Below are 22,047 nucleotides of genomic sequence, written 5' to 3'. Positions count from 1 at the left end.
TGCGGAGAAGCCCAGCTTGCTGCCAAACCCTTTAGAGCCTCAGAGGACCCAGACAGAGTCAGGGTAGTGGTAACTGAGGTGAGAGCAGAGGGTTCCTTCAGCTGTAGAAAGGTTGGTTATGCAGGGGCCACATAGGGGGGCTGACCTGAATCCCTACAGTTAGCGAATGACCTGGAACTCCACTTAGGGCTTTCTCTACCCTTAACTGCTACCTTCCTACTTTTTCTCGCCCCTCTTTTCTCTGTTTCCCCTACTTCTTCAGGGTGCCAGAGTATGTCCCCAGTGCCTAAGGGTCTTGATTATAAACTGGAGGAAAATAAGTGGTCATGAGAATAAGAGCCAGAGGACTCCTCCTCTATCTATTTCTAGGTAGAGTTTCTGGACCCGGGTCTGGTCCTGTCTCTGGTGTCAGTGTTTTCCCCAAGCTTAGGCCCTTTCTGTCCTTCTTTGTCCCATATCCTCTCTCGCCTTTCCCCAAACTCACACAGACACATGGAAAATAAATGCTAAATGCTTCCCATTTAAGCCCAAGGGAGGAGGATGTCCATTTAGTGTTTACTACATGCTGGGCACCATTCTCTTCATGTTACACATATTTCGATCTCAGCCGTTTTATAGCTATAGGAAGTTGGTGTCTTGTCCCCAGTTTTCACAGGACCAGATGTGCCATGAACAGCCTCAGGGCGTGTACCTGGTAGCCCAGCAGCTACATGACCTGATTCTTCAGTTAATAAGCAAGGCCTTGGCACATTCTTTAGATTTTAAAGTTAGTCACTCTTTCAGATGCAAATGATGCCTTTTAGTGAATAACTCTACATTGTATTAAGGACTGACCAAAGAGAAAAGAAGGAGCTCTAGTAAAATGCTATCTATTTTCATAGTGGCTTTCACCAAGATTGTGGCAGGAAGAGGTGGCATTGTCTCATTGGTGTATCTACACTGAGAGGCGGCATTGACCTCATTTTTACTTGTAAAACAGGTGCAAATTGCCATGTGGAATGTAGTAGAAACCAGACTGTCCTTATCCCTGTACACTGTCCTGTCAGACTTGTGGGGAGTCTGCTATGGGACTCCAGGAGTTCAGAGGAAATCAGAAAAATGAGGCTTATGAGAAAAAGGCAAGGGAATTGGATTGTTTAATTTGGGGAAGAACAGACTCAGAGGTGACCTAACAGTAGATTTGAGATGTCTCAGTTTGTCACAGATGGTGTTTAGTTGTACTCTGTTTCTGCTGACAAGGTTGATCCTAGTTGAAACCTAAGCATTAGGTCTCATTCATTTAAAACTATTTATTGAACACATACCATGTTCCAGATGCTATTGGAGGTGATTGGAATATATATCAATGAGCAGAACAGACTAGCATCCCTACCCTCATGGAATTTATATTCTGGCATGAGGAAATAGACAATGAACAGTAAATATTATAAATAAATAAAATATGTACAATATTGGAAAGTAATAAGCCCTCCTGGGGAAAAAAAGAAAACGGTAGAGCAGGGTAAGGAGTTCAAAAAGTGTAAAAGTAAAGGCTAGGTTGCAGTATTAAAAACTGGTCAGGGGGGTGCCTGGGTGGCTCAGTCGGTTAAGCTTCTGCCTTCAGCTTAGGTCGTGATTCCAGGGTTCTGGGATTGAACCCTACATCTGGCTCCCTGCTCAATGGGGAGTCTGCTCCCCCCCCCGCCCCTCCTCTGCCACCCCACTTGTGCTCTCTCTCTCAAATAAAATCTTTTAAAAAATGGTCAGGGGAGGCCATTTTTAGAAAGTGATTTTAAAAACACATACGTATTTATTATCTCACCGTTCATGTGTGAGCAGTAAAGGCAGGACTTCACTGAGTTCTATGCTCAAGGTTTCACTAGGCTACCACCAAGATACTGGCCAGGCTGAGTTTTCATCTGAAGGCTTGACTAGGGAAGAACAGCTTCTGAACTCGCGTGGGTTGTTGACAGGATTCATTTCCTTGTGGTGGTAGGACGAAGGGTCCTGGCTTCTTGCTGGGTGTTAGCTAGAGGCTGCCCACAGTTCCTTGAAGCCACCTCTGTTCCTTGCCATGAGAGCTTGTCCCATATGGCCACTTATCTCATCAAGTCAGCAGGCTCTAGAGCGAGTCTGCTAGCGAAACGGAGTCTTAAAACTTAACATAGTCACAGGAGTGACATTCTGTCACCTTTGCCATGTTCTGTTGGTTAGAAGCAAGTTACACATCCTGCCCGTACTCAAGGGGAAGGGATTACACAAAAGTGTGAATACCGGGAGGCAAGGATCATGGGGAACCATGTTAGAATCTGTCCAATCTTCCCACTTATTTTGCAGAGGGAAGATGGACGGGAAGTAATTAAACATGTTAGTGGCCACAGAGGAAGATTGGTTACTGGGTTTTACCCTCACAACATTGATAGTCCTCAAGGCTGACGTGAGACAGTGAAGGCTTCCCAGATTGGTGGTCTCTGTTCTGAGCTTCTTGCTTACCCTTTGCACCTGGCTGTTTGCCTTGCCACTTTCTTTATCATTTCTATTATCCTTTGATCTTTTTGTTTCAGTCAATTGTATTAAGTGTATAGTTTGGTGAATTTGAACAAATGTATATAACCATGCCACAACCACCACACAATTGAGATGTAAACCATTTCCATCACCCAAAAAAGTTGCTGTATGTCCCATTGGTGCCAGTTCTCTCACACCATTGGCTGCAGGAAGCCACTGGTCTACTTTCTGTCTATAGCTTAGTTTTGCTATTCTAGAATTTCATATAAATGGAATAATACAGTGTAGATTCTGGTATTGGACTTCTTTCACGCCGTGATTTTGAGGTTTATCTATGTTGTTATGTCAGTAGTTCGTCCCTTTTTATTGCTGAGTAATATTCCATCATATGAATATGATGCAATTTGCTTTTCCATTTACCTGTTGATGAGTGTATCGGTTATGTCCAGTGATTGGCTATTATGAATTAGGCTGCTATGAAATTTCATGTCCTATTTCATGTTTTATTTCTCCTGGGTAAATACCCAGTAGTGGAATTGTTAGGTCACACAATAAGCATGTATTCAACTTATAAGATACTGCCAAACTGTTTTCCAAAGTAGCTATGCCAGGGGTGCCTGGGTAGCTCAGTCATTGAGCGTCTGCCTTCGGCTCAGGGCCTGATCCCAGGGTCCTGGGCTCGAGCCCTGCATCGGGCCCCCTGTTCCGCTGGGAGCCTGCTTCTTCCTTTCCCACTCCGCCTGCGTGTGTTCCCTGTCCCACTCCGCCTGCGTGTGTTCCCTCTGTCACTGGCTGTCTCTCTCTCTCTGTCAAATAAATAAATAAAATCTTTAAAAACATACATACACACACACACACACACACACACAGTAGCTATTCCATAGGAAATGATTTTTAAGTAATGACTTGAAGGAAATGAGGAAGTTAGCCAAACAGGTACCTGGGAAAGAACATTTCAGGCAGAGAAAGTGTAGGAAAACCATTGTGGCCAAAGCAACGTGAGAAAGGGTGAGAATGTTGGGAGGTGAGGCCTCAGAGGAAAAGGGACTGGTATGGATCAGAATGGCCCTTGTAGATCATTTTAGAGACTTCAGTTTTTACTCTAAGTGACTCCAAGGGAAGCCATTATAGAATTTTAAGCAGGGGAATGAGCTGAGGAATGACAGTCCTATTTGACTTTTGAAAAGATTGTTGTGGCGATGGTACTGAGAATAGGCTGTAGAAGGACAAGAGTACAGGCTAGGATGGTGACTGGGAAGCCATTGCAATAATTAACATAGGAGACGGTGGTAATCAGACTAAAGTAATAGCAGTCGAGGTGGGGATAAGCAGTGAAGGGAACACCAACGAAATTGCTGATGCACTGGCAGTGAAAAGAGCCAATGAGAGAAGGAAAGGAGTTACGGAAGACCCCAGGGCTTTTGGCTTAAGCAGATGGAAGGATGGAGTTGCCATAATTGAGATAGGGAAGGTTATGTATAGAGCAGATTTGAGGGTAAAGAGTTCCTTTGAGGGTAGGGAGTTAATTTGGGACATTTTGTGTTTGAGGTATTTGTTGAACATTACCAGCGGCCATATCAAATAAGCAGTTGAGTATATAAATCTGGAGTTCTGGATGAAGGGTTTGGGGGAGGTGTAAATATTGCAAGTATCAGCATATAGTTGGTATTGAAAGCCATGAGACTGGATGAGATCACCAAGGGAGTTTGACCTACCAAGGGGGTGGAGAAAAGGACCAAAGGCTAAGCCCTGGGTCATTCTAACATTTAACAGCTGGGGGAAAGGAGGGAGAACCAGCAAAGGAGAAAGAGAAGATGTAACCGGTGAAGTGGGAGGAAACCAAGAGAGTCTGGAGTTGGGGAGGCCAAATGAAGGAAGTGTGTAATGGAAGGGGGAGGGATCAACCTTTTGAAATGCTTATGATAGTCAAGTAATAGGATGACTAGAATTGACCTTTGGATTTAACAACACAAATGCCCTTTGAGATCTTGATTAGAGTCATTTTGGTGGACTGGTGGACACAAAAGCCTGATTGCATTAGTTTAACAACTAACAGGAGGAGGAGTCAAGTCAGTGAGTATGACCCAGTATGTTGAAGAGTTTTGTTGCACAGGAGAGCAAAGAAAAAGGACGCTAACTAGTAACAGTGTGGGGTCTGCAGAAGATTTTTTAAAAAGATGGATGAATAATAGCACATTTATATACCAACAGAATTTTCCAGTAGAAAGTGAAATATTGGTAGAGGAGAGAGGGGAGACTTGCCGGACATTATTTTTGAGCAGTAGAGAGAATGAGCCCTAATGCGTAGGTGGGAGGTTTGGCTTTAGACAGGAGCATGGAAAGTTGATCTGTGGTCACAAGTGAAAAGACAGAGTGTGTGAGCACAGATGCTGGTGGATGGATAGATGTGGTGGTAGGAGACTGTCAGTTTTCTTCCAGTTGTTTTAAGATTCTTAATGAAGTAGGAAGCAAGCTTTATTCTCATACTCTGTATTTGCAGACATGTTCCTGGAGTGAGTCACTCCCCCGCATGTGTGCTCATTCCTGCCCACACATCCTTGTTCACACCTGGAACACCTGTATCCTTTTTTTCTGCCTATCCAGACTCTACTTGGGTTTCAGAGTCCAACTCAGCTTGCATCTGCTCAGTGGGCCTTTCCTCATCACCACTGCCTAAAATCCTCTTGTACTCTCTCTGCTCTAACAGCAGTTACAGGGCAGATGCGTTATTTAGCACCTGTTATTTAATCCCCAGCTGGCAGTCATCTTTCCATGTATGCATTTCTTATCTCCTTCTAGATTGGAAACACTGTGTGGGTTGGATTGATCTCAGACTTCCTCTGTAGCTTCACATAATCTTCAACAGTGTTGAGCCCATCATAGAAACTTAGTAAATTTGTTGATCAATTGCAAATGCCCAGAAGTTGCCGGTGAGGTCTGTCTGTATGGAAGAGGTGGGCCGCCTTTGCTATTTCCTCCACCTGAGAGGTCCAGAAGCTGGTGTTCCAGGTGAACATCCTAGAACTGAGTAGTCACTCCAAGGATTGGCAGAAGTGGAAAGCCAACGAACTGAGAAAAGAAAGTGTAAGACAAGGAAATTCTTGACAGTGAGAATTGTTTGAGTGGGTTGTATTTCCATTTAGAACAACATCTTTTCATTTGATAAATATATAATCATCTTCTGTGTATGGGCACTGTGCGGGCGACGAGGGCACATTGGTGAGAAGACAGAGAGGGTGCTGCCTTCCTGACACTTGCTGTTTACTGTCTGAACGTAGTTTGGATAGTACAGTGATCTGACTTTCTTCTTTTTCAAGGTTTTATTTATTTATTTGAGAGAGAAAGATGGGGAGAGAAAGCACAAGGAGGGGCAGAGGGGAAGGTGCAGAGAGGGAGGGGAGGGAGAATCAGGCTCCCCACTGAGCAGGGAGCCCAACTCAGGGCTGGATTCTAGGACCCTGGGATCGTGACCTGAGCCGAAGTCAGACGCTCAACCGACTGAGCACCCAGGTGCCCCTGTGATCTGACTTTTGTTCAGCCACCTGGTATCTCCTCTTATCACCCCCCTAGATAGTTTTGCTTCACTTATAATTAGCTGGAGTCACTTCTGTATTTTGTTGGTTGATGAATGCCATAACCCCATGAAAACTCTGAAAGGTGCTCTTCCACTGCAGAACTAACTGTGATGCATGTCAGAGCATGTCTTCATTCTGTGTACTTGAAACTAGTGCACCTTCCACCTAACATCTTATGGGGCAGCACTGTCCAGCAGAAACGTGATAGGAGCCACAGATGTACTTTACAGTACTTTACAGTGGCCACATTACAAAAAAAAGTAAAAAGAAACACATGAAATGAAAGTTAATAATATATTTAAAATACTATCATTTCAACATGAAATCAATATTTAAAAATTATTGAGATTTTATATGTTCCTTAGCTGTGGCTAATTTTTGCAACCCAGTGTGTATTAGGTCTTTGAAATCCTTACAGCACATCTCAGTTTGGACTAGTCACATCTTAAGGGTTCAGTAGCTACATGTGGCTCGTGGCTGCCATCCTGGACCACACAGCTTGGACTCTACAGTCTAAGCACTGTCCCGGGTCCCAAGCAGAGGTATAACTTCAGCAGACTAGCCCAGTCAGAGCACGTGGCTTCGGGACACAGCAAGGCTTTGGAGGAGTGACTGGCAGGTCTTAGAACTTCCATCCCAGTTTGTAATATAAACTTCAGGGTGAGAAATGGACTCCGTCCTGCATTTTGCAGAACCACCAGTAAGTGGCTTTATGCTTTTTGGAGAATACATCAAAGCAAGTGTCAATCCAGAATTGAGAGCTGAATTTGGGCAGGAATGTCAGATCATGTTGGATGTCATGGGTAACTTTAAAATATTTAGTAAACCACTGGTGTCCTGTGCACCAATGTATCTATAGAAAAATTAATATAGTTTTTATACTTTTAACTCCAGAGTAAATTTTTACTTATCTCAATTCTATACCTGCTGTCCAAAGAGAAGTCAAAGAAAGCACAGGATGGTTCCCCTGAGCTCCCATTCCTGAATAGCTGAGGGAAACAGATCATTCTGAGTAATCCTTTCAGCCCCTTCGGTGGGGTGGGGTTCCTGTCTCTATGCGAGGTGTCCTGGGTATTGCAGGGGCTCTACCCTCACTCCTGGCTTTCACAGGAGGCCTGCACTTTGCTAAATTAAGCCCAGCCAGGCCTATTTGTGAACGGAGAGGCTCCAGCCAAGTTAGAGCAATTCGTCCTGCTAAGGAATGTGCTGGGAGGGGGAGAGGATCACTGAGATCATTGGTATTTATATGTATGTTTTCTCACTTGCCAGCTCAGTTGGGCCAAATCAACAGAGGCTTCTGGGACTCCACCAAGATTTTTAAAGGGTGGCTGAGAAGGGCTTAAGTTACAGATCAGTGTGAACACCAAGGCAGTGTGTATATTGGGACCTCTGAGCTCAGAGTCTAAATAAAACAAGCCCAAATCACCTCTCCTATTTTCCCCCATATTTTTAAAATAGACTTTATCTTTTAGTGTACTTTTAGGTGCACAGCAAAATGAGCAGAAGGTACAGAGGTTTCTCATATACTCCCCCTGTCCCCCGCCCCCAGCAGGCTCCTGCACCATCAAAATCCAGACACCTCTTTTTTTTTTTTTTTTTTTTAGTAGGCTCCATGTTCAGCATGGAGCCCAATGCAGGGTTTGAACTCACAACCCTGAGATCAAGACCTGAGCTGAGATCAAGAGTCTGACGCTTAACCAATTGAGCGAGCCAGGTGCCCCAAGACACCTCATTTCCATCTATCTTTTCTTGGGTTCCTGTACACAGGGTTGGCCAGAAAGGGTTCTTTCTCCTTCCTATGATTCACGCATCTCACTCCCTTTGGGGAAACTAATGTTTATTGAACACCCACCATATGTCAAGTATTTTCACTTACATCTTTTCCTTTAATTTTTCAATATCCCTGAAAAGTAGTGCTGTTAGTAACTAAAACTTAGGTTACATGTTTTACCTCTAGAATGCAGAGGATGAACTATGTGAAACTATGTGAAACTGTAAAAAATGGTTGAATATTTGCACTTTCATGTGAGTCAACCTAATAGAATGTGAGAGAGTTTGTATTTGAACCCAGGACAGTTTAGTTCTAAAGTCTACACTGTGGTGTCTAAATGGGATGTCTCTTGATCCGACAGGGGCTCCCCCGAAATGTGGGACGGTGATTGGGTGAGAGCCGGTAGCACAGACAGTGAAAGAATTCACTGGAGGCAGACAAAGGAGATCGTAGTTTATTGAATACACTGCAAGAGAGTGGCGGGCGGACAACAGAGCAGAGACTCTCTGCAAGGAGTCAGTGGGGGTGGGGGGTGGTTAAAGGGGGAAGGTGAGGAGGCATGGCAATGTAGGGAATCTTCCCTTTTTTGGTAACTGTGCTTGGTTGTAAGTAGCCCACTGGTCAGTGAGGGCCTATGGGTATGTTGGAGATGGGTCACCTGATGGGCCTGTCTTTATCCAGCCAGGGGGTCCTGTGGGTCCTTTCTACATTCCATCCTTGGAGCCAGTTGCCTGCAGGCGGCCTCTACATACACTGCATTGTACCATACGCTACCCTGAGTACCACCTCCTTTATTTTCCCTCGGCAGCTCTGTAGTTTCTGATTTATAGGCCTCCTTCCTGAAAGATTGGAATGAGGGAAATGAGAGGAAGGGCAACCCAAGTTATGACGTACCTGAGTTGAGTCTATGAGTATTTCTTTGGAGGCTAAAGCTAGGAGTTGCAGGATTTGTGTATCTGCTGCCATTTATACCTCCCACCTGCGTGCATTTCCATTCAGCTATCTGATGCTAGTTCTTCTCTGTTTTTTGTTTTTTAAGATTTCATTTTTAAGTAATGTCTACACCCAATGTGAGGCTCGAGCTCACAGCCCTGAGATCAGCATGGTGTCCTTAGGTCTCCTCTGCTTATCACACTGTATTATAATCGTCTGGTTAATTGCCCTTATAGGCTGCAAATTCCCTGAGGACCATGGTTGTGACTGCCTTGCTCTTTCTAGTACCTATTAGAGTATTAGAATTGGATGAAAATACAAATCTCACAAGTCAGCTACCCTGTCCTCTTCCCAATGAGCACCCTTTCTGTCTCTGTCTCTCTTTCTCACACACACACACACACACACACACACACACACACACACACACGAGCCCTGGCTTCCTCTGTCCAAATACCCAGTCACCTGAGAACCCATCCATGGCCCCAGTGCGGATTCAGTCTGTGTTTGTCTGACCAAGGTAAACTGGGCTAGGAAGGAGGTGGTATTGTTTTCAGGCCTCTGCTAAGGACCGACATGGTAGGGCTTGAAAGAGTGACCTGAATAGAGGGGTTTTGTTATTTGGATGAGGACCCTTGTATTCTGTATTGTATAAGCCGAAACTTTTCCACTTGGTTTCTTCCATCTCTTTGGGGGACTGGACACTAAGGCAGTCTCTGGCAGAAGAGTGCCCTTGTCTCGTAGTCTTCTGGTTACTGAGGTTGAAGACACTGCCTTATTGTCCTTTCCCTGACAATGAAGGACACTTGTCACATGTTGGGGCAACCTGTGTGTCTAATTTGGGGCTTCACTGTGCTAGTGGATGACAGTAGAAAGACAGGGACTGAATAAAGTCTTTCCCCCTACCCTAGGTGGGGCTAAGTGTCTCATATCAACTGAGATAAGCAATGGGGGTTGTATTATAATTCTTATGGGCAAGACAGAGAGTCTCTGATTTAAATTAATTATATAAAAACAGAAAGTTTGGGGGATGACCAGTCCAGGGTCACACAGTTAGTTAATGACAGAACCAAATATTTAGACCCACTAGAGTTCTATTTTTGCTTTGAAACTGGGTGAATGGAAAGGAACTTCATCTATAAATAAGTCACTTGGAAGCTACTAAAATGCATTTCTAGGGATTCGTAGGGACCAGTCATTTGTCCCTTGGTCGGGACACATAGAACCCCTTATGAAAATAGTCAATATTTTGCCCTGTTTTATAGAGCTATGGCTTTGCCCTAGTGGCATCAGAGAGGTCCGGAAAAGAAATTTACTCTGTATGCAAAAAATATTTATGAACTGTACTTTTCCTAGAAGGAATACAGTTCTAAAAAGAAAAGATTTTAAAGTAAAACTCACCCACTTAGAGTTAGTTTTCACTTTGAATAATCACAAACTATAAGAGGGTCTGCTCACAAGATTTTGAGACTCTTCTGCCTGCCAACCTATTTCTTCTTGAATTATTTTAGTTTACAGAATTGATTTAAAGTACGATCTGGCCATATTTATTTTCGTCCCAAATAAGGACTCTTCTATGGAAGGCCGTGCTCCTCTCTGGCTTATACCTACTGTCTTGCAAAGACAGTGATATCCATTTCCTTCACTCACTGATCCCAATTCACATCTTATTACACTGAGAACTTCCTGAGGTCAGGAACTGCAATGGGTAGAACTTTGGTTCCAGCAACCTTTAATCTCTAACACATATTTTACTTGCTGATTTTATCAATGGCTGTATGCTGTCAAGCTTTTTTTTTCTTTTAAGTGCCTGCTCTTAACCCTAGCAGCAAATTATGAGAGATATAAAATAAGACATAATCCCCGTCCTCAAGATTCTTTGAGTAATTGAAACACACACACACACACACACACACACACACACACTTGCATGAATATGAGGTTATGAGCAATGGATCAATTTGTGGAGTTAAAATTGAAGCCTTGGAGAGGAGTTAGGTAATTGGTTACCACTGGTTGCTTTTAGCCTGGTTCTGTGTTGAACTTTGCAGTAAACACCAGGGTGGAAATCAGTTCAGGAGAATCCTGTGTTTAACATTGATTGCTGTTAAGACTCCAGTCACGTGATTTTTCTGGAAACAAGACAAGTTGCGACACAGAGAAAGTCTGCTTAAACACAGTTAATCTATAAACTCATCATTAGCCCAGTTCTCAAACTCTAGGTACTAACATTGTAATGAAGGTTTATTGTATTTCCAACCACTTAATTTTAGCTTCATCAGTAAAAATTTTCCTTCAATTAGATGGGTGAGTACTCCTCTGGGGACATGTAGAAAAACAGGCTCTCTCTCCCCCATCAGCCCAGCTGCCCCTTTCTTGAGTACAAAAATTTCCTCAGATATCTTGACAAAGAGCTGACAAGACTTGGTAATAAGATAAGCAGATGCAGTTAAATTGGGATCCACTCCAGCTGTACTTAGAATTGGACAATTTGCATATGAATATTTGCTAATGGAGAATGAATAAATGTGATAAACCATGCAGAGAATTTTCTGCAGAAAGAGGTTACAGAAGGGTTAGACCACACTGCTGTCAATTGGTTATGTACTCTCGTTTCCATGCGGTAGATTTTGTAACACCCATGAAGGTACCTTGATCCACTGGAATAACTGATCATAAGATTTAGGATCTAGTCTTGTGGAGATGAAACTATTTTAGCAGTTCTGCCTGAGCCTCATAAACTTTATTGGCTATTTCATTGAATCGACCTAATGCCAAAGCCTGGAGAAGTAATTCTATTTTTCACCTTTCCTATTTCTTCTTTTCTTTCCCTTCTTTTCCTTTCTCATTTCTACTTATCTCAGAAGGATAAAGCTCGCGTGAAAACTGTTCAGATTGGGTGTGTATTCTTGTGCAGGTTTCTGGGATAGCCTACCTTTGGTGTAGTAATTTTCTTTCCTTTCCATGACATAACATTAGTTTAACATGGGATTGGTTGAGAACCTCAGCTGTCCCAGTCAGAGAGGGTAAATTTTTGTTTTTATAGTTAATAATAGCTAACATTTTCTGAATGCTTACTGCGTGCCATGTATTGTGCAATGTATGTTTTGTGCATTATTTCATTTAACCTTCTTAACACCCTAATAAGAGAGGTGCCATTCTGATCCTCCTTTGGTAGATGAGGAGGTTGAGGTTTTTAGAGAGGGCAGGTGGCTTGCCAAGCCCCTCTTCTCACCTTCAGGGCCTGTGTTCTTGACCACTATACTTAGCTGCCTAATGTAGAACATTCCCTAATTCTACAATTTACCACATTCTGCTAAATCAAGCAAACATTGGTAATGCTTCCTGGGCTGATCTCTGGCTGAAATGCTGGAGCAAAAATGCAATGCTGGATTCGATTATTGTTTTTACCTTAGAGGAAGTCTTTGAGTTTCAGTTTCCTTCTCTTTAAAATGAGGGACCTGGAATCTTTTGCCAAGTTAATTCAAGTATTGACTTCATTTTCTTATCTGGGATTTGGAACAGAGAGAGCCCATAGAATTTGTATCCTCCATTTTTTTTCTTTTTTTCTTTTTCTCTTTTAATGCCAATGTAGTTAACATTCCATTTTTTCCCCCTTTAGATTTAAATATTTTTCCTGGTGGGGTGAAGATCTCTTGACTGACACTCATGAGCCAGTGAACATAGGTTGTTGAGTAGCTGTGTGCAAGGCAGAGTTCTAGGCGTTCTAAGTGTATTATGTTCCTTATCCCATTGAATCTGCACAAAGCCCCCTGTGGAATAGACATTATTATCTTCGTTTAAAAAAAAAAAAAAAAGCAACCACAATATACCTGTGGGAAAACTGAGGTGCACATGATGAAGTCCATAACATAGTACTGATGAAATTCTTCCTGCTTCATACTATGTATTCAGGGAAGGGACCAACTCATCTCTGTGTACTCTGCTCTAAGCCTTAATAAAGCAGATCCCTGACTAGTATTGTTAGACTCCTCCTTACATTCCCCAACACACCTGCTCCTCATTTTCTGTTCCCTATTTTATTTTATTTATTTATTTTTAAAGATTTTATTTATTTATTTGACAGAGAGAGAGACAGCCAGCAAGAGAGGGAACACAAGCAGGGGGAGCGGGAGAGGAAGAAGCAGGCTCCCAGCGGAGGAGCCTGATGTGGGGCTCGATCCCAGAACGCCGGGATCACGCTCTGAGCCGAAGGCAGATGCTGAACGACTGAGCCACCCAGGCGCCCCTTCTGTTCCCTATTTTAGTTAATAGTATGCATTACCACCCACATGCTAGAAATCTCAGCATTGTCTTTGCTTCTCTCTCTCTCTCTCTCTCTCTCTCAAACCAGCAAGCCCCACGGATTCCCCCTTGGAAATGCCTTTTGAGTCTTGCTTCCTGTACCTCTTTGACCCCAGAGAGTCCCTATCTCTATTCTGAGCAGTCGCTCCTGACTCATTCATCTTTTTTACATCTACTGTAAACTCCTTCCCCAACACAGACCTGATCATGGCAATATTTTGCCTAAAGCTCCCTGGTGAGTTCTTGTTCTCTACTGACTACTGTTCAGTCGTCTTCACAAACTAGTTGTAAACATTTTCTGTGCCGACTTCCCACTCTTCATCATACACCAGGCCGTTCAAGCTGTGTTAGACATTCCGTGGACAACATTTCACCAAATCTCTGTTCATACTTTACTTCTCTTGGGATGTTTTTATTTCCTTTTTCAGTTTATCAAGTCATAATTTATTGCTGTTTCACCTCAACAAAAATTGTCTCCTTCATAGAATTACCATCAGAATCCCCTATCACCTTAAGCAAATGCAATTTATGAAAATCCAATTTAATGATAAAGGCAACGTATTATTTTCCAAAACATTTGCAACATAATTTCTTTAAATAATTAAGTCCCCAGTTATATTTAAAATATAATTCTATATGCAGCAATTTGGTTTTCAGTGGCAGATTTATATGAGTAAGAAAATATTATTTTAATGTACACGGTCTCCTCTGATGCTTTAGAAAACAAACAGACTTTGGTGGCTTTCATCATCCAGGGGCAAGAATGAATGGCTTGGGAGAACAGATGAGTCGCTCCGGGGAAATCCTGAGTCTGTATAGTCCATTCATCCTTGACGTGGTTACTGATCCATGTGAATCTTGTTTATGTCATGGGTCATGAAGAGGCCTGGGATAAGATGAGAAACTGTGGACCAAGGCAAGACTCAAGTAGGAACCTGGTTCCAGGGCAGAGGGTCTGTGGCAGTTACTGACGGTTAATGCCTGTGTGCTTTTCAGAACATCGAGCTGAAGGTTGAAGTAGAGAGCCTGAAACGAGAACTCCAGGACAAGAAACAGCATCTAGATCAAACATGGTGAGTTGTGGTTTGAACCAGTTGAACTCTTGGTTCTTTCCAGAGTCTGGTTTATTAATCTGAGAACAGTAGATTTGGAACAGATTCCTTCACCTTAACTCTGGTTTGTGAATGCTGTGGTCAGTTGAGAAACCAGAACAACGTGCTTTCTTTCCCCTTGGCTCTCTCTGTTACTGAATCTGGCAGACCTTGAGGTAAATTGAAATTCACCGGGCCTAAGATTATAAACTTCCTGTTCAACAATCAGCTAATAACACCAAGAGCTGACATAGATTTGGGGGAAAATGGGCACTCTTGTACACTGCTGGTGAGAGTTTGAATGATGGCAACATTTTTGGTAGGCGGCACTACCTACCAAAGTGAAAAACACATATTACCTTTGACCAAATAATCTCTAGAAGGAATCTATCCCTCAAAATAAAAATACGAATATGGAAGAATAATTGCAAAAGGATGTTTACTGCATGTTTATAATGGCAAAAAAAGTAGAAATAGCTATCCATCAACAGGGCAATGGTTGACGACATTTTGATATAACCTTACTGTGGAATATTATGCAGTCATTTAAAAGAATTAGTTAGCTTTATATTATTATCTTGGTGAGAAGTCCCTGATAGACTAAGCAAGGGGAAAAAGTACTGGGTGATACTTATGGTATAAGCCCCTTTGTGTAAAGACAAACAGTCCCCTCTGTGTCTACATGTGTTTGCTTGATTGTGCATTAAAAAAAAAAACAACTAGAGGGTTATATACCAAACTCTTCAACATTACTTCTAACAGAGAAGTGAGATTGGAGTTTTTGTTGGGGAGAAGATTTGTTTCTTTTTTTCTTTATATACTTTTGTATTGTTAAAATGGTTACTTTTATAATTTATAGTTTTTATCATTAAAAACCCCATAGTTTTCAATGACAAGTATTATTAAAATTGCTTTTAAAAATAATTTTTAGATTCTCTTCTGGGATCAGTATATATTCAAACGGATTTGACATTCCTTTTGTCTCTACAATATTTCTTGATATTTAGGATGACAGTCTAGCAAGATCAGAATACTCAAAACCAGACTTAATTGTGCACATGATGTTGGTATTACTAAAAACTTACTAAGTTATTAAATGAGCTAAGAAACTTTAGGAAACTTACGATTGAGAAATAAATTTTGAGATTTGTATAATGCTTTTAAAAAATGTTTTATGTCAGTTCAACTTTTAGGTGGCATTATTCTATTTTTAGAAATGAGAAAACTAAGGTACATTAAAGTCTTCTCAAATGAGTGGCAGAGCCCACATCTCTGGCATCAAGTTCAACACCCTTGTGACTTTACAACAGCTGTAGCCTATTAAATCAGGCATTCCCTGCCGAGTTACTCAGAAAATGTACAACTTCCATTCTCAAGATATCGTAGTTAGCTCTTGTCCGTTGCATTTGTCAAGGAATATGAAGTCAAAGTCAAAGTTGACGATTCTTGAGGTCTGCCTATTTACAGGTCTTGAGTTATTTTCTTGAGTTATATCCCTTGTACAGCCAAGACCGTCTGCCCCTACCTGCAATCTGTATAATGATATGGGAACTCAGGAGAATATAGCCTGTGAGATGGTGCTGAGTAGTGTCCATTATCAACCAAAGAATCCTATAATCTTTAGGAAACCCCCCTTTGGTCTTCATAGACACAGACTTCTGGGTCAACTAGTAAAGTACCACGGGGCTTGGATAGAGCAGCTTTGATTTGTTATGAACCTATGAAGTCATAATATTGTTCTCTGCCTTGAGAACAAGAAGATGGTCCATGGTTCTCAACAAATGGCTTAAAACAGGAACAAAACCAAACCGGAATTAAGATCATTCAGCACCTGATATTGCCTCCAAATTGTTAATCCTCAGACATCCAAGGGCAGCTGTTGTTAGCTATAAATAAGCTGGTGACACCTTACCCGCTTCATGCTAGTGCCTGGACATTCATTCCTAAGGACATCAGAGAAGCAAAGCTGGGCCAGAACCCCGAGCTTCATAGATTAAATGTCTGTTCTCTGCATGGGACCATGGGAAATCTGGATAGGTAGCCCAAATTCAGGACAGTCTGTGGGTTACCGGCTATAAAGGAGGAGAGCATTTCTGTGGCTGTCCAAAAGGATATTCTGTCCCAGCACCCTAAATGGCAGGAACACATTAAATTCAAATAGCAAGAAAGACAGGGAATTAGCAAAGCACTCTGGGAGAACAGTCGAAATGGAAGAGACCAGGGACACATGAACATGGATGTTGAATTCTGAACCATTTGATGACTGCCCACCTCCCAGTTGAAAGATTCTCCTCTTGACGTGATAGTGATAATGAAGCCTCTAGGAAGTCAAGTATATTCTGATTGACAAGCAACAACAACAAAAAAAAATAGAGTTCCGGAAAGGTTACCTGAAAAGTTTGGGAAAAGCAGTTCCACAAATAATTGCAGAGGAAAAAATGCTTAATTTTTCCCCCTCATCAGTGTGACTCTGAATTGAAACAACCTTAATGGGTCCATCTGCTAAATTATATGACTGGCTCTGACTGGCAAATGCTCTGTGGTTTCAGGGCTGATGTGGAGAATCTCAACAGCCATAATGAAGCTGAGCTCCGGCGCCAGTTTGAGGAGAGACAGCAGGAGACGGAGCATGTTTACGAGCTCCTGGAGAATAAGATCCAGCTTCTGCAGGAGGTGAGCGGGACTTCCAGAGATCCATGGCCCCGGGTCCCCTTTCATCTATTTCCCTACTGCTCTGCCTCCTGGCACTCACCTTTGCTTTGCGTACTTTCCACCCCGAACTCATCCAAGCATCCGCAGTCTTGGGCTCCTAACCCAGGTGGGCCTTTGCAGCCTCTCGGTGGTTGTTCTTGCAGGAATCCAGGCTAGCGCAGAAGGAGGCTGCGCGCATGGCAGCTCTGGTGGAGGCAGAGAAGGAGTGTAACCTGGAGCTCTCAGAGAAGCTGAAGGGGGTCACCAAGGACAGGGACAACGTACCAGCGGGCCGGGCTGCTCCTCACCAACACACTGAGGCCCTGGCCCAGCGGGACAAGTAGGTGTCTCCGGTGCTCTGTCTGTCACTTGTCTTTTGCCTGTTCTCCAGCCTACAAAAGCATATACCAGCTGCGCTGTTCCCTTTTAAGGCCCTAGGGGAGACCTTCCTAATTTCCAAGACTTTATGGCCCCCACAACCAAGGATTTTCTTTTTAGGGTTGAGCCCTCAACGTATCTATTAACAGAACTCACTTCTTAGCCGTCAGGAGCCTTCAGGTAGGTATAAGTAGAACAATGGTCAAATGGTGGCAAACAAGATACATGGACTCACTTATTCACTTTGATTGAGCACCTGCTACATGCCAGACACAGGCCTAAACATGAAGGTTACAGAGATGAAAGACCCAGGTCTTCTCGATAAGAAACATGTTCCATGATTTTAATAAGTTCTTTGATAGCAGTAGCATGGGATTGTCTTGGAACATAGAGGATTGTCATCGATTCCAGACTAAAAGAGCAAGGTCCCATTGAAAGTTTCCTGGGGGAGATGAAATCTGAGCTGGGTTTTGAAGAATGAATAGGAGTTCGAAGAAATAGTATAGGGGGTAGATGGGAAAGGGAAAAATTCTGTCCTGTTGGAGAAACTGTGCAAGGGAGACAGAGGGAAGGGCATGTTTCAAGACCAGCAAATAGTTCTACGTAACTAGAGCAGAGGGTCTGGGAAAGACTACTGAGAGGCAAGATGCACTGGGGATAAGGTCTGATTGTGCTGGCTTTGTATGCCGTAAGGAACTTGAATTTTCTTTTAAAGGTAACTGGGCAATTGTTGAGATCACCCCTGTCTAGGTTAATGCAGCAACTTCCTAATTATTTCTTTACTTCTGGTCCTGCCCCACTCTATTTTATTGCAATCTAACAATTCAGAGAAGTTTTGAAGTGGAAAATTGAACAGTATCAAATGGGCACATAATTCAGGCTCTCAGATGCATGATACTATGATGGCATAATAGTTTTTAACTGAATAGGTGAAAAACACACCGTGTACCCATGAGTAATGTGATCTTTTTGAGACATAAATCTGACCACTGACATGGCAGAGTCATTTAAAATGCTCTCCAGGGGTGCCTGGGTGGCTCAGTCAGTTAAGTATCCAACTCTTGGTTTTGGCCCAGGTCATGATCTCATGGCTTGTGAGATCAAGGCCCATGTCAGGCTCCATGCTCAGTGGGGAGTCCACTTGAAGATTCTGTCCCTCTGCCCCTCGAGCCACTAACTCTCTTTCTCTCTCTAAAATAAGTAAATAAATAAATCTTTAAAATTTTTAAAATAAAATGCTCTCCAACACCTTCAGGAGGTAAGCTTCATTCTCCTTAGCATGGCCATCAAACCCTTTTATGATCTGACCCCTGATTTTTCCCAGACTCATCCCCACCATGACCCCTTCACACGTCACTGATGCAGGCCTAGTAATAATAATGATGACTAAAGTTTGTTGCCTCTTACTATGCAACTGAGCTGAGTACTATAATGTTTTTTAATTCTCCTAATAACCCCGGAGGTAGGGATTATTATACTTTATAAATGAAGAAACCGGCATTTAGAGAGTTGTGTAACATGGCCACAGGCATTGAAGGAATTAAACCCTGAACCTACACATCGCCTCCAGAAGCAAATGATGTTATTAGGTCAGGTCTCCCGAATTTTGCTCATGCTCTTCCTTCCATGGGAAACATCTGCTGTGTTTTTCCTTCCTGGTGAACTCCTATTCATACTTCCAAACTGACTCAGGCATCAATTTTCACTTCTGTGAGTGCTTTTGTGACAGCAGGTTTAAGTCTCTAAATTGTTGCCTTGTTTTATATACACAGCCATTATTGTGCTGTTCTCAGCATGGTGTTGTATTTGCTTTCAGATTTTCCCTGCTAGATTCCCTGAGACCCTTGTTTCATGTCCATATCCCAATAAACACTTGTTAAACAAACAAAAGAAAACATATGCACACATGACCAATAAGTTAGGGAGTTTATATCAAATGGTCTTACCAACTTTGTACGGTAGGAAAATAGATCGTCTATAGAAACTGAAGAGCAAAGGGATAAATAAGGTTGGAGGCTTGAGAAAAAAAGAAACATTCTAGCATAGATACCATGGGGAATTTGATATGGAATCCACATTCATCATAATTACTATTTTTTTGAGAGAGAGAGAGAGCACAAGCAGGGGGGAGGGAGGGAGGAACAGAGGGAGAGAGAATCCTAAGCAGGCTCCACACCCAGCATGGATCCCAACTCGGGGCTTACTGTCACCCACCTGAGCCAAAATTAAGAGTCGGGCGCTTAACTGACTGAGCCACCCAGGTGCCCCTCATCATCATCATTACTATTCAGCTTGCATCTGCATGATGTTTTTAAGTTTTTAAAGTTCTTTCTCATCCACAAATCTTAGCTGATCCTCACAGCCTTGGTTAATTTATAATTTGTAAATTTTAAATAAATTATAAATTTTAAATTAATTTGTAGTTTATCTATGTGCTTCCTACTTGACTTTCTGGTACCCTTCACCTTTCTCCCAATTATTTTCCTCCCAAGGTATTATCACTGTCTTACACACCTACTTAGGAATAATAATGACAATTGGAAACAGTTCATTCAGTACCAGCGTGTTTTCCAAGGACAGGTATCTCTAGGACTCTAAGACTTAAGAGAAACAACAAGATATACCTTGCACATAACAGATGAGGAACAGTTGTTGATTTGAACCTGCAGTTTGTATACTTCAGCACAGCACCCACAGTCTGATAACCTAAATCCTAGTCTGAATTCCCAGCCTCTTCTCTAGCCCTCACCTCTCCCCCCAGCCTTTGTTCCAGTGACTCTTCTCCAAAAATATCTTGTATCTTTATGCCTTCATTCCTTGGTTCAATCTCCTCCCTGTACCTGCAAAATGGTCCAGGTTTCCGAATCTCTTCTCCTAAATGTCCCACAGACTGCTCCAAGTTCAGTGACTCACTTTGTCTTCCTACAGTTTCACGGCAGCACTCAGCATACTCTGTCGTGGTCATTTGTGTACATAGTAGAGGGCTAGGGCAGAGAATGCATGGCCTTCTGAGAAAAAGCATCAGAGTTCAATGACCCAAAATGGTAAAAACTGACTGGACTGGATCATGCTGTCTTTGGAGTGGGCTGAAAAATAAAGGCAATGACAGCATCATGACCCTAAGTGTTGTTCTGACTTTTTCTCTGCTCCAGAAGAATTGAAGAACTGAATCAGAGCCTGGCTGCCCAGGAGAAGCTTGTAGAGCAGCTGTCTCAGGAGAAACAACAACTGCTGCATCTGTTGGAGGAGCCAGCTAGCATGGATGTGCAGGTGAGGCGTGGGCAGTGCCTCTGTGTTCGTATGCTGCGTAAAAGTGACTACAGATGTAGTGGGTTAACACAACATACATTCATCGTCCCACAGTTTCTGTGGGTCAGGAGTCCAGGCGTGGCTTCAATGGGTTCTCCTCCCAGGGTCTCACAAGCCTGAAATCAAGGCGTGAGCAGGCTGCTTTCTCCTCTGAAGGTACACTTAAGGAAAGATGGGCTTCTAAGTCCCCTCAGGTTGTTGGAAGAATTTATTTCTGGGTGGCTCTAGGGGTTGTGGCAGCTTGCTTCTTCACAGCCAGCAGTGGAGAGAAAGAGGAGGTCCGTTCCTTCTCTACCTCTGCATGCTCTTTTAAGAGGCTCACCTGATTAGGTCAGGCCCACAGTTGTGACCCTTTTGGTTCACTGAAGATGAACTGAGTAGGGACCTTAACTGTACGTGCAATACCCATTCACTTTTGCCATGTGACATAGCATACTTATGCGGTGATATTCTGTCATCTTTGCCACGTTCTATTCCTTAGAAATAAGTTGCTGGTCTCGCCCACACTCAAGAGGTAGGGATTACGCAAAGATGCGGTGGCTACCAAGGGGGTGGGAATCACTGGGGCCATTAGAATTTTGCCCACCACCCTGAGTGATTTATAACTATATAGAATGTTTAATGTGGGTTCTTTCTCTGTTAGTTTTGTTTTTATTTATTTATCATTTTAATTCCAGTATCGTTAACCAACAGTGTTATATTAGTTTTAGGCGTGCATAATGCAGTTTTAATATTGAAGAACTCTTACTATGGTAAAAATAATTGTATTAGTCTATATTGTTGCTCTTGGAATTTACCTCAGAGGAAACTCCCCTCTTCCATTCAACTTTTAATTTTCTAAAAAGGTGTTTCCTAAAAGAACCCTAGAATATATCTTCGCCCAAGCAGCATAAACAATTACTGGATATTCTTACAGGTCTTAAACCAGTGATAAAGCAGGCTGTGAGGTTTAACTTACTGGTTCACATATGGAGAGGTTGGAGTCAGGGTAAAACGAACGGGGAGAAGAATTAGCCTAAAGCAGTGATTCCCGTCTCTCCTGTGTCATCGCACAAATAGATAATGGTAATATTTGCAAGGTACAGTAGTAAACGGATGGAGCGTCTTACTTGGAGGTCGTCAGTCTAGGTGCTTGGGCCGCGACGAGGACAGAAGAAATCACTATTTCGGCTATACTTGTAAACTTCCTGGCCTGTGGCTCTGCTTTGGTTAGAAAGCTCTGGTTAGGGGCGCCTGGGTGGCACAGCGGTTAAGCGTCTGCCTTTGGCTCAGGGCGTGATCCCAGCGTTCTGGGATTGAGTCCCACATCAGGCTCCTCCGCTGGGAGCCTGCTTCTTCCTCTCCCACTCCCCCTGCTTGTGTTCCCTCTCTCACTGGCTGTCTCTATCTCTGTCAAATAAATAAATAGAATCTTTAAAAAAAAAAAAAAGAAAGCTCTGGTTAACAAGTTCAGGAAATGATGTGTATACATGTAGTAGGGCAGATAGAAGGGGAAAATAAAGTTCAT

General features: G+C 42.7%; 1 protein-coding gene across 2 annotated transcripts in view; it reads left to right on the top strand.

Annotated features, from left to right (window-relative positions):
* The window catches only part of LOC103677113 (phosphodiesterase 4D interacting protein), a 107,932-nt gene that overhangs the window by 81,958 nt on the left and 3,927 nt on the right, over positions 1-22,047 (top strand). Inside the window, exons 5-8 of one of the 2 annotated variants that reach the window (XM_008706348.1) lie at positions 14,068-14,144; positions 16,712-16,835; positions 17,018-17,193; positions 20,384-20,501. In XM_008706348.1, coding sequence (XP_008704570.1) covers positions 14,068-14,144; positions 16,712-16,835; positions 17,018-17,193; positions 20,384-20,501 — 495 coding nt within the window. Of the gene's footprint in view, positions 1-14,067; positions 14,145-16,711; positions 16,836-17,017; positions 17,198-20,383; positions 20,502-22,047 lie in introns of those variants that run through there. The other variant, XM_040626849.1, reaches the window with a different exon arrangement.

The sequence above is a fragment of the Ursus maritimus genome, unplaced genomic scaffold (assembly GCF_017311325.1).
Source record: "Ursus maritimus isolate PB19 unplaced genomic scaffold, ASM1731132v1 scaffold_12, whole genome shotgun sequence".
NCBI classification, from domain to species: domain Eukaryota; kingdom Metazoa; phylum Chordata; class Mammalia; order Carnivora; family Ursidae; genus Ursus; species Ursus maritimus.
This window is presented reverse-complemented; position numbering and strand designations above follow the sequence as displayed.